This window comes from Perca fluviatilis, chromosome 21 (assembly GCF_010015445.1).
Source record: "Perca fluviatilis chromosome 21, GENO_Pfluv_1.0, whole genome shotgun sequence".
NCBI lineage: Eukaryota > Metazoa > Chordata > Actinopteri > Perciformes > Percidae > Perca > Perca fluviatilis.
In genome coordinates this window covers 18,583,205-18,596,712 of record NC_053132.1, presented here as the reverse complement: position 1 = coordinate 18,596,712, position 13,508 = coordinate 18,583,205, and the positions used below count along the sequence as shown (strand labels likewise).

General features: G+C 41.4%; 1 protein-coding gene across 3 annotated transcripts; it reads left to right on the top strand.

The window, feature by feature from the left end:
* Positions 1-2,789: 2,789 nt before the first annotated feature.
* Positions 2,790-11,140, top strand: lrrc3ca (leucine rich repeat containing 3Ca). Of its 3 annotated transcripts, XM_039787260.1 has the most exons (3): positions 2,790-3,632; positions 5,936-6,265; positions 9,769-11,140. In XM_039787260.1, the coding sequence occupies exon 3, from the start codon at positions 9,852-9,854 to the stop codon at positions 10,644-10,646; it is 795 nt and encodes a 264-aa protein (XP_039643194.1). In that variant the 5' UTR covers positions 2,790-3,632; positions 5,936-6,265; positions 9,769-9,851; the 3' UTR covers positions 10,647-11,140. The 3 variants fall into 3 exon arrangements, with proteins under 3 accessions (XP_039643194.1, XP_039643196.1, XP_039643195.1); XM_039787262.1 differs by lacking the exon at positions 5,936-6,265; XM_039787261.1 differs by lacking the exon at positions 2,790-3,632 and having other exon boundaries at positions 5,818-6,265.
* The last annotated feature ends 2,368 nt before the right edge of the window (positions 11,141-13,508 follow it).

Here is a 13,508-nt window from a genome sequence, read left to right as displayed (position 1 = left end):
ACACACACACACACACACTGACAGACAGACGTTCCTGCAATTTATAGATAGATGTTACCATCAAATAACATTCCATCACCTAATGAAAACTGTAATCAGAAGCATAATCTAAAAGGAACAAAACAATAGCAACAAATCAAATGAGATATAACGTTAATGTTAATTTGTGAGTTTTAGAGGTGCTGGTACCATTGGACAGACTGGGCTAGCTGTTTCCACCTGCTTTCAGTCTGTATGCTAAGCTAAATGTATCCTGCCTATAGCTTTATATTGAACGGGTTTAACATATGTGAGTGGTAGCAAGCTTTTTTAACTCTCGGCAAGAGAGCAAAAAAGCATATTTGCCTTCTATTGGCTTTTGATAAGTTTTTTCTAGAAGTAGTTTTTAATGTATCTATCTTCAGAGTGCATCATTGTAAGGTAATTTAAGATAATACATATATATATATATATATATATATATATATATATATATATATATATTTTGTTTGCAACTATGCCATTACTATTCTAACCTTGTAGCACACTCACACACAGACTTTATCTTATCTAGTACTAGTGGGCAGTCTGAAACAGGGAATGCTAAGTACTTGGCATCCAAAAATAGTCGCCCATCTGAAGTTGCTGAGAGACGTTAGCAAAGTAGATGGACACCCGCGCTCTCAGTACCACCTGCTTTCCTGTTTATTTATTGATGGCCCTGTGTTTTCTGAGGCCTGATACAGCTTGACTGTTGAGGAAGAAATAAACTTGATGTGTCAGATCTGTTGATAGCTGTCTAAAGGGGCTGCTTGGTGCTGCTTGATGCCCCGTGTCATACAAGAATAGAGCTGCTTTACAGATATTAGGGTGACAGGTAAACAACTGCTGATTCCAGCTGAGCACTTGACAGGTATGTGAGAGCCAGAAGGAAGTAGGGTTGTGAAAAAGTTATCAGTTGGCAGTCTACAGTGATAAGGATGCTTTCAACATGCATCTTTTTTATTCATGTTGGCTCCTCAGCCCCCAAAGACCACCAAAGATAAGATGTATAAGTGGACCCTCAGAGCTCTCAAAAGTGGATTTGAAAATACAGGTCTTATGTTGAAATGTGGGGCAGCAAAAAAAAGAGCTATTTGAGATATTGATTGCTACTTTTAGACTGAATCGCCACTACTTGATCTTAAAGGAATAGTTTGACATTTTAGGAAATACACTTATTCATATAAGTTACATGAGAAGATTGATACCACTATGAGATGCTATCGATCTTCTCATCTAACTCTCAGCAAGGCAGTAAGCATATTTCCCAAAACATAAAACAATATCTTTAGAAAATATTGTTAGGCCAAAGTGCATACATGAGTCAAATAATACCTCTTCCAACAATTCATTGGTTAAATATTTTAATTTGAGCCTTTATTGTGTTGTAGATGGAGATGTGTGCTTTCCCCCCCGGAGGTCACTCCATCATGAGTTTGCGTAAGTGAATTAATTTCGTCATCATCTGAGTTTATATTTCCTGGCAAAGACTAGTCGCATTTCTCCCTGTGGGTGTTAGATGATCAACAGGAAGTGGAGCATGTACAGCGTAATGTGCATGCTGATATGAAAACATTTAACTACAATGAAATAATGATGGAAAATGGAAAATTGAAATTACAGCTTTCTGTTTACTGGGAGTATTTGGCTCAGACAATTTACATGTGTGTGACAGATGAAACAACTGGCAGCAAACTGTTATAAAAATGAGTTTGTGCATATGCTCACAGGAATAACAGCAAACTAGATGAAAAATAAAAAGTACTGGTAATATTCTTTAAGATGTGACTTATGAGTATTTAAACCTTTAACATATCACAGACTTAAGGGAACAAATAACATCTACAAAAAAACTCTAACATTTACAGCACTGGAAGACTTTGGGTCACATTTCCAGTAGTGTCCTTGGAGGTGCATAACATGACCTTTAAGGTGAACACCCCTCCCTGGCTGTCATTGTGAATATGTTGGACACAATGAAGGGCTAAGAATTATTAATTACTTTAAAAGGGCAGTGGAAAACAGCTTTAACCACCTCTATCCTGTGTTGGCAGGCAAGTGCAGGCAACTACAACAACTTAACATTTAAGATGCCATACATAACAATCACTGACGCCACTTTGTTGATTGTACACTTGTGAGAAATGTTACCGGTGTTTTGCAAACACAACAGCTATACATCTGCACAAATGGAGCACCCTACAGTATATTCACAGTATGCACAGAAAGTACTGTATTTTCACCTTCTTTTTTCTTTAAACTGTTTCTCCTCAGCAGGGTCACACCAAATATGGATACAACGAAGGAAGCAGATTGGATTAACCAGCATCATCAGCTGGCAGAGTGAAACATAGAGGACCTCAATACACCATTAGCTTCCTTGTTCAGCTCTGAGCAAATAGTACTGACTCAAGTCCATACAAAACAATTGTACAGACATTGATGGTCCCAACAGGATTAATTAATAACTTTGGTGATCCCTTAACTTTTTATCTAGCTATGAATGTCGGGTGAATGTCTTTGGTTCATGACAAATTGCTGCAAAACTAATAAAATTCCCATCAGCCTTAGCTGTACTTTGTGTTTCTTATTTATTTACAAATGGTAGCATGCTAACTTGCTAAACTAAGGCCACTTTCACACGTACCAAAACAATCTTTTTTTTCTGCTACAGAAATTCACCAAAAACGGAGAAGAAGAGGCGGCGAAGAAGAGGCGGAGCATGCTTGCGCGCTGTATACAAACAGACAGTAGAAGAAGAAACCAAACACAACTTAAGCTAGCTAGCTATATGCTACCTTCGATGCTACCGTTCAGTGTGGTTGTGGGCATTAGGACGGATGCATGTTTATGTAGGTGTTGTTGTTGTTATGAGACGTCGTTGCGGGGTAAGAGGTCGAAGGCTAGAGGTCAAGGGGTGTGGCGATAACATCATCGATACGCAAGCATGCAGCTTCGCCGTCCAAACGAAGCCGCGAGGGCGGCGTTTTTGAATTTTCTTTCTTCAGGCAGTGCGTTTACAGACTTCGTTAGGACGAAATGACCAAAAAGCGTTTCCGTGTGGATGGCCTCTAAGATGCATGTTAGCATGCTGACGCTAACATTTAGCTCGAAGCAGCACTGTGCCTAAGTAAACACTAACAGAGACGCTAGCATGGCTGTAGGAAAGTAATATTGTTAGATCCTTGAAGAGAAAAAAAAAACGTGTACAGAAATAGAGAAAAAAGTAAAAAAAAAAAAAAAAACTTAAAAAATAACTTAAAAAAAGAGATTTTTGTTTTTTAGTAATCGTTTTGTGACCCCTTGGGTTAATCTCACAACCCCTTGTGGTGGTCCCAAGCCCAAGGTTGGGTACCACTGACCTAAAACATATTTAAAATGTAGTCTAGCATTATTCTTTTTGCAAATACATTTGCTTTCACTGAAGACTCTTGTGGTTGGAAGCTCAGCTTCCAACCACAAGAGAAGACTCAGCCGACCATAGCTCTGTCAGTGGGGAATTCAACAAGGATCAATGAATATCCACAACACTTTCATATCACAAGTCCATTGTTTCCGTAATGTCAATGATACCAGACTTCAAAGACCAGGACCTTCACAGGAAAGATGAGGTGAGGCGAACCCCTCGGTTACAGGCAGTAGCGGTGAAATCCTTTAATACACCTCTCCCACAGTGTTTGATTAAAAGGTTCAAGACAGGTAAGGAAATAAAAAAAAACAGAGTAATGTATTCATAAAGACATGGCAGGACTTTGATCTTGCTCAGGGACGAGGAGCTACTGTAGCTGGGAGCCAGAGACAGAGTGTGTTTCTGTGTGCTTCAGTATACGTATGCGTGTTTGTGTGAGCAGGCGAGACAAAGTGGGATAGAAAATGAGAATGAAAGGGAGAGATCTCATTAATATGACTCCTGTTGTTCCGCTGCAGCTCAGAGCACACAGACTGGCGAAACATTCCCACCCTGTTGAGATGGCATTGTAGAAGCTTTGGTGCTAATATTTTCTCAGCCAAATTCCCCCTCAGCACTTGCAGCTTGCAGTTATACCACCTGCACAGGTCAGAGAGGACACCTAGGCCTGCTTTGAGTTGCTTGACAGGCTGGAGAGTAAAAAGTAAGGAGGGGGGAAAAAAAGGAACTTTGATCCATTTGGAAGTGTAGTCTTTCAGGACTAATGCTTGGTTGATAATGCATACAGCGCCTGTCTATCTGCCAACCACAGCAGAGCATTTGAAGTAATCTGATAAAGCTGGGAAAGACAGTGCACTCTCCTCTGTGGAAAGTAATCCTATTTTCTGGTGTTTCACTGTCATATGCTTTTCCTCCACCTATATCTGATCGCCTTCTAATTGACAAGAGCGTCCTCTTAACCTCCTGGCTGTAAAATGAGTGACTAGAGCAGCAACAATGAACATTATAAAAACTTATATGTGTTTCTCATGGGGAACTGAGATGCACAAATGTATTATCGTGGTTATATTTCTCTGCTGGAATCCAATGAGGCCAAATAAATACAAGCCTCAGCAGATGTGTAAACAGTTCAACCTAAACTTAATAAGCAAAGCAATTATTTGGAGGGCTAAACAAATGCAACCATAAAACTTAGCAGCCCAATAACCCAATAGAATGCCTTTTGCATTGTGCATCTATCTCCTGCAGGTTAGTCTGGATGCTCATCGCTGATAGTTTACAGGGAAACAAGAGATGTTGCCTGAGTAGCACAAACTGAGAAGATAACAGAATGACAAGTGATGTTATCAAAGTGACAAACAAAAATACTTTATGATGTCTAGAAGAACTTGCACCAGCAGGGCATCCATGAAATCCCTAAAATAATGGTACAATCTTTGGTTTATATATATATATATATATATATATATATATATATATATATATATATATATAGTCCAAATGAGACAGGGATGAGGACAGGGACATGAAGAAACATATTACAGAACAGCAATTTTTAACTCTGACTGGTAATGAACAGTCTATGATACAAATAAAAAAGCACTGAAAACAGATTATTTACCATTCATGCAGTCAAGGCTGGATAAAGCCACTAGTGGGTATGTAAAACGTACTTACTTTTAAAGAGCATTAAAGAGAGAGAAAGAGAATGGTAATATTTCAATAACTGGACAGACAGGATAAAGAAAGAAAGAAAGAAAGAAAGAAAGAAAGAAAGAAAGAAAGAAAGAAAGAAAGAAAGAAAGAAAGAAAGACCCTATAGCTGCAGTTAATCATACACTGTTTGTCATTCCATAGCACCAGGGAGGGAGTTTGGGTGGAGTATCCCACTTTATTGATTTTAATTCCATTAATACCTTATGATGTGCTTGGCAGACTCTCTCAGGCCAGTGCCCATACACGTCTGTTTTTATAGTGGATTTGATTGGGCTTCCTTATCGGCTGGCAGCAGGCAGGAAAAGTGCCCGGAGACGGAGACGGCCGAAGACCCACCGCCCTGGCATGCATGTTTGAAACGACAAGTTCAGATCAAACATGATTAGTATCGGCTGTCAACCTAACCGGTCTATGTATGAGCACTGCGTATAAGATCACTGTGTGTGTGTGTGTGTGTGTGTGTGTGTGTGTGTGTGTGTGTGTGTGTGTGTGTGTGTGTGTGTGTGTGTGTGTGTGTGTGTGTGTGTGTGTGTGTGAGGGAGGGGTACCCCCTATTTTACTGGCACTTGATGCATGCACATCAGATCCACTCACTACAATCAACAGATGCATATGGATGCAATCAGTCCCTTCATTACATGTTATATACATGCATTTCCAACAATCCTTCCAGATGCGACCAAATCTATCCAGTCATTAACCTTTTCCATCTGTGCGTAAATGCATTGCGCGCCATGTGTCTGCCATTTTAAACTTTACATCAATGGGACTATTTTTTGCCACATCCAGGATCAGAGTGAGTGCGATACCGCCATCAATGACATGCCTTGCCCACGCGCTGCATCCTTGTCCATTCGCGCTGGCTCCAGCAATTGTGACTAGTGTTCTGGTTGCGTGGAAACTAAAAGACTGCACTGTCGAAGCATTTCCAGTGGCGGGTGGTGTTTGCCAGAGCGGCTCTCAGCACAAGTTTAACGAGCTGCAAGAGGACCTGATGGAAGCGAACCAAGATATTGACCGAACCGCCTTTCGCGCGGCGCTCTGATCTGCTGGACCATTTCATTGCTGGGCAATTGCTGAGAAACGCACCATGAAAAGGAGAGGGAAAGCGGCAAAAACGTGAGTGTCCGACCGTGTTACTGATCCAAACGCATATGTTTTATTTGTGATGTTGCATGCGTCTACACATTTCTCAATCCATGAAATAACAGCTGTTTTCGAGTTTTAATGCGAGGTTTCTAAATGTGCCCTGGAAACAGCCACTGCATGGTGCTGACTAAAACAGGATGAAAGACAAACTTAACACGGGTCTCAGTTCCCAAGCGGCATCGCCTTATCTCATGTGCTTTGAGTTCATTTTCCAACAGATGCTTGTTGCTTATAGCCTTTAAATTTGAGCAGGAACTGATACTTAACCCACTGTTGCGCTTTCATTTTGCGCATTAAATGTCCTCAGCTTGTGTTGAGATTAATATAAAGTAAAGTAATTACATCAGTGTAGTTATATAGTTATGTTGAGGATATTGATCCTGAAAAGCTATTTAAACTGATTACAATGGCTATGAGATCAATCCCTTATTAATCTCTAACATGCTGTACATTACATGCCATTACACATAACTGCCCTCCTGTAACAGTGTGCGTATGCTTATTGCTCTCTAGTTAACTTCAAAAGATTGTTCTACGGGGGAATTTTTATTTTTTTTATTTAACCTTTATTTAACCAGGCTAGTCTCATTGAGATATGAAATCTCGTTTTCAAGAGAGACCTGGCCAAGATAGCAGTTAGAGATAAGTTAGTTACATATAAAAACAATTTACAATCACAAAACAAACACAAAAGAGGCAAAGGCAACTCAAGTGCATTTCAATTAAATAAAAGTGCCATTAGTTCAAACATTTGCATGTGTGGATGGACTCATGTTCTATGGTTTTAACATAACCTTTAAAATCATTTAAGGAAATTAGACACTGTAGTTTGAGTGTTTTCTGTTAGGTCATTCCAAGTAGAAGGTGCAGCAAACATGAAAGCCTTTTTAAACAACTCTGTCCGGGCTTGAGGTACATTCAATGAAATAGTGTTCTGGGACCGTAAACCATAAGTACTATGTGTAAAAGAAAGAAATGAAGATATGTAACATGGGAGCCTGCCTAAAATGCCTTTGTGTATGAACATATAATGGTGAGTAAACCGGCGATTTGACTGAATGGGTTCTTCAGGTACAGTGGAAATCTACCAAATGCATTGTTGTGCTCCAAGGAACAAAACGAGCATCTCTAGTAATCATTGTGTGAGGGATTTGGAGTGGAAAGAGCTAAAAGCATTTAAATATGATTACAGTTGCATTAAAAGCCTGAATTTCAAGATAAATAGCCTCTGTCAAGAATGCTTTATTTTCCTGTTTCCTTTTCTGTCATCCCCCATTGATAATTAGAAACCAGCAGCTTATTTGCGATACTTACAGCTGTGCTGCCATATGAGGTCAGATTTATACATGAAAAACACTTTTATCATCATATCTTCGTGTTGCATCTTAATGCCCCTCATGTTTGCTCCTCATATAATTGGTGCCAGAGATTTATCAGTGCAGCAGTGGCAGCAGTGGATTTATGAAGTGAAAGACTGACCTTTGGCAGCCAGAGCACCGTATTTATTGTTTAAATTAAAAGCAGGAGGGTTATTTATCACAGCAATGACTTTAGGAACATTGATGAAGACCTCACCAGATTTAGAGGCAAACTGATTTATTGCATTTACTGTATATATGGCTGTAAGATGGGTTATATTTGTTATAAAGGCCATTAGTAAAAGGACTCATGCTCATGACTTTATGCTAGATATGTCTTGGATAAGCATATTTTGGTTGGAACATCTCTGGTGCCCCAACCTGTCACTCATTATGGTTTACACTGTTTTTTTTCTGTTCATATCCTTCCTCTGCCCTCCAGCTGTCTTCATCAGCTGTCCCTGTGACTGACTAACATTTGCCACTTTCCTCGATATCTCATTAGTGTCATGCACTGTTCTCTGTGTTATTGTAACGTTACCCCCTAAAATCCTCTTGATATCATTCTCTCTTTCACCCTGTGCTGGCATGCCCACATGCTTTCTCCTCCTCCGTCACCAGCCTTCTGCTCCTGCTCCCCCATTATCTCTCAGCTAAATACCAGGCTGGCATGCTCTGTGACGAGAAAAGTACAGCCTTTACAGGAGGATCCTCACGTTACCCATTAAGTTTCGGCAAGACTTTCATTTTCTTTGGGTGTTAAACTCCACCTGTCATACTATGTTACTTTCTCATGCATCCTGCTTACACGAAGTACAGAGGGAAATCCTTTGGAAGTTGCTTTGCCTTAATAAAGATGTATGGATAAACATCTTATGTCTAAAGGGAGGCAAACTACAGCAGTCAGAGCTTCTTAATAGCAGAGTGCTTGCTCTGGTGCATCAGCTTCCATCTCTCCCTCATTATTGGGATTGTCTGGCAGGCATTTCTAAAACCGGTGTACCACAATGAGTGCTATTAGCTGTGCCTCGTAGACAAGTCATCTGTCCCCTTTAACACACACAAACACAGACACTGCCACTATACTCGGTCCTCTACGCCCCAAACGCCATCTGATACTTCGAGGTACTTAGAGATCGATTTCATTTTTTAATCTTGGTAAGTGGATCTTGCCCAGTCTCTAGCCATTTTGAAGAAATTAAGAAGTCTGGTTGAACTCTGTGGTTGATTTGTTTTGTCTCAAAGAAGACAGGCCATCACATTGTCTGTTTTGTTGGCCTAGGTGCTGGTTATAACATTAGCATCTACCCCCAACAAAAGGATTGGGTGGCCAACACTGATGCTACACTGACTTAAGGAGTTTTTCCTTAAGAGGATTAGTAACAGGATAGGAGGTAGCCCTGATCAGCTATTAATGAAGTGTGTTAGGGTGGGTACACTTGCAATTTTCAAAGGCTTTCATACAAAATATAAAGTGTAATTTACAGGACACAGACAAGCGTTTACCTCTGTGTTACTTGCACTTCTGACTAAATGAATAACCTTATGGACTAGACACCAAGCTTGGACATTTTTAATACAATTGTTGCATCAGAATTGCAGCAATAGTTTTATAAATAACTGGAAACATGATATACAGTATATATAAGTATAACTCATGAGCATGAAAAATCTAGTTTTATGTTTTCTTTGGAACATTTTGTTCCTCATGGTGTCACATCACTATGTTAATGCCACTCTCTGTGTACTGAAATAGCCCTGCATAGCGGGGATGTCAATTATAAAGGAGGCACAGTGACACCAAAGGATTTTCGTAGCTTGTTTATTTAGTTGGTATGAAGGGAATGTTTGATCCTCAGACTTTCCTAGAAATAAAACAGAAATGCATGTTGTTTCTGGCCCACAACATGCTGACATGCAGTACCCCCGTTGCCTCCTCCTCATTGCACCCCCCGATTTCTACGTTAGATAACACTGTGGACTATGAAGAACATTGTTAATCAACCGTGTTTTGCGTGAGAAAAAATTTCACAGTACATCTGCATTTGTCTTTTTTCAAAGGGTAGCCTCCCACCACTGCTAATGTGACTTTCTGTTGCTTTTTTGATGTCATAGGCTCAACAGCTACTGGGGAGGTTGATGTGGACTTCACCTCCTGCGCCCAGGTGGTCCTTCCTGGAGCATGCCCATATCCAACGATGTCCCTACTTGCAGACTGGTTACTGCGCCACTCAGTGGTCATGTGTTTGCTGCTGCACAGCCTGGTGCTAATGACCTTCTGCTTCCACCATGCTGCCACCAGTTGCTCCAAGAGCTGCTACTGCTCTGAGAGCGATAGCGGCGGCAAGACAGTGCGCTGCAGCAACCTGCAGCTCACAGAGATCCCCCAGGATATCCCCAATGACACACAACGCATCTACCTGGACTTCAACCTCTTCACTACAGTCCCAACAAATGCTTTTACAGGTTTGCCCTACCTGGTTGAACTGGATCTATCCCACAATGAACTAAGCCAGTTAGAACCAGGTGCATTCAGAGGCCTGGGCTCCACACTACAGTTCCTAGACCTTTCTTCTAACAAGTTAGTCAACTTTACCCCTGAGGCCTTCGAGGGCCTGCGGTCTCGCGCCAACCTAACAAACAATCCCTGGCATTGTGACTGCAACTTGCAGATGGCCATGCCCCGTGTGGACCTGGAGCCTGCGTCACTGACGGGCATCGTGTGCCAGACTTCAGATCCAAAGGAAATAGGAGTTCAAGGACTTGCCTTCCTGTTGGCTCCAGACATAGACCTATGTGTGGTGATGAAGAGGACTACAGATGTGGCCATGCTGGTCGTCATGTTCGGCTGGTTCACCATGGTCATCTCCTACCTGGTCTACTATGTCAGGGCTAATCAGGAGGACGCCCGCAGGCACCTGGAGTATCTTAAGTCGTTGCCCGGCAAACAGGGCAGGTCAGAGGAGTCCTCCACCATTAGTACTGTGGTATAGGGCTGAGGGAGCTAAATGTGGGACCTGAAGTGGTAGCCCACACCAAATAGGATGGAGCTACAAGCACCAACCACACGGTCAGCATCAGTCTCAGATGGTTTTGCTCAGCTGTTGTCACGGAGCCAAGGTGAGCAACAAGACATGTGCATCAGCACAAGAAAACCAGGCCGATGCAACCTAGCCCAGATGAATAATTCATCTTTCAGCGACCCATTAGGAGGCTTTTTTGGATGAGTTGATGGTCTAGTCTGTGCGCTGAGGGAGTAAAAGCAGTGGCATGTTTTTGGCGAACTCCAAATATGGGATACAAATGGGATTTATCCAGTGGTGCATGCCCCTAGATGCACCTCGCTCACAAACAGACAATTACAGACCAGCAATATGAACAATTGGAAAAGGCGACACTAGAATGAGGAACTCCATGTACAACTGTTTTTCCATTAAAGCCCTTACAGTAGTCACCAGTATTAAGTAAATGATGTTTTCCAATTAAATTGTTGTTTTGGGGGTTTTTCTTACTAAACTTAGTCAACTGTCTCACTAAAAAACAATGAAGGAAAAAACCACAGAGTATATAGAATCCAAATCACTCTTTAGCATATTCAGCTCGTTATGCTGATGAATCAGATCGCTGTGTGATGAAGGACTCATCAGTTATTCTGTGAATTTTTTTGATAGTAGCGACTTTACCAGAGCTCCATACTGATAAGAGCTGCCAAACCCCTGCTAGCTGACTACCATAACAATGGGATCCCTAAATGAGCTATACACACACAGCAGTGCTCTACGCTACACATAAAGAGACCATGTCAGCCAATTGAAAGTTCCACTCCATTTATCAGATGCAGGGACGTAGGATGTCTGGTAGGAGGGAACAAACCAATCACTTGTCACCCAGAAGATTTGAGTCCTGTTAGCTTATACCGGAAACACCCTTCAGCTCAGGAATTACTCCTCAGCATAATATGCTAATCTTTAGTCACAAGCCTAGCCCTGTAATATGCAAAATATCATGTGATTGTCAGAAAAGGTTGATGTGAGAAGCAGAGAATTGGGTTACTGCAGTTCAGCTGTCATGAAATAGAAAGAGAGAGGGAGAGAGACTTATCATCGAAACATAGACACGTTTTTCATATTCTGAGTAGGAAAAGCCCTTTCAGCAAACACTTTCACCCCTACACCCAGAGTAATTAAGGGAACACAGAGGAATCCTCCGTGGTCATACCTGGTTACAGACAGAGCCTCTAGTCCTGTGCTGTTTTTCATTCTCTCTCATGCATTTAATAAGCACCCAGGGTGCCTCTGGGAGCCATATTGTCTGATGCGGTCACTCCCATGGGTTTTCCAAATAACATTTATGGGGGCCATGGCCTGCTGGTCCATTTAAAAGAGCTGCCAGGGATGTGAATCTCCTATTTCACAAGACTGTGGCAAAGAGAAATATGCATTTGTGTCTCATCTGATGAAACTGTCAATACAAAACTGAGACCACAAAAAGGGAAATGTATTTAAGCGGAGGCGTAATTTAATCCACATCGGGCTGCGCTCCGAGAAATGCTCTTGTCTGTTCCATAGAACAAGGTAAGAATAACCCAGCGCAGTTCTGAATAATGAAATTTGATGTTAGAGATGTGGGAAATGGTTTGTCAACAAGGATTTCCCTGTGTCAGACGCACATGCCTCTAGAGCAGAGCAAGAGCAATAAAGGATTTATGATGGTCATAAAAAAAAAGTCAGGGAATGCACCCATCATCTTGTGTGACCCAGTTCTTGAGGAGAAATTCTGTGAGAATGCCACAGGGGATCAGCTGCCCCCCTTCTCTGTTACCCTTGCTTGGGTAAAGCACTTTCCAAATGCCCTGGGGCTGCTTGGTGAGGGTTGAGTGTTCACAGTGGCAGCCAAAGTCATCCTCAAAGTCTTTAAAGGAATAGTTTGGCATCTTGGAAAATATTAGCTGTCTTGCAGAGAGTTAAGATAAAATGATCACAACTCTCAGGTATGTTCGGTAAATAAACATGTAGCTACAGCCTGCCGGTTGGTAAGCTTAGCTTAGCATAAAGACATGTTAATAAGTGAGCTTAAGACGCTGAAAGGCAGATTTTGATACCTACCTAGCTGTTTCCAGTCTTTACACTAAGCTAAGCTAAGCTAACCAGCTGCTAGCTGTAGCTTCTTATTTAGCGTACAGACATTAGAGTGGCATCAAAAACTCTCAAAATGTTGAACAATTTTTTACCAGAAAATAAAAGTGTAAGAAAGGAAACCTTTATCTTTCAGTAAACCACTTATTGATTTATTTCCTCTGTTTTTCTTTTGTGTTTGCTATACATGTTCTTTTTGTGTTACTTTTTTGTATGTGTCATCCCTACGTCTTTAACAGCGTCCATGCTTCATAGTTTCTATTAACAGGCTGAGTTTGTTTTACAGAAAACAATGATATTGATCTTGACAGAGTTAATCTTAAGGAAGCCCAGGTACTGCCTCCCGTGACGAGCAGGAGGTTCAACAGTACTGAAAAATAGATGGTAAGCCTCTCTCTCTGACATTTCCTGCCACACACACAGACACACAGCTCCCTCCTTCGCACTTCCCTCTTATAACAGACTCTCACGGTGGCTTTGCTTTGAAACCAGCCACTGTTAAGGGAAGCTCACAAGAGGAGCTTAACATAAAACTAGTAACAGACATGTCCGACTCTGTATTTCGTTCAGCTGTATACGTGAGTGTGCACATTCTTTTGTTCACCTGTATGTACGACAGGTGTGTGTGCATGGCGGGACTGAGGGTACCTGTAATGTAACACTCCTGTTCTCCAGCACACATAAATGTCACTGAGGTTAATTTAAATTTCAGGCCAGCTC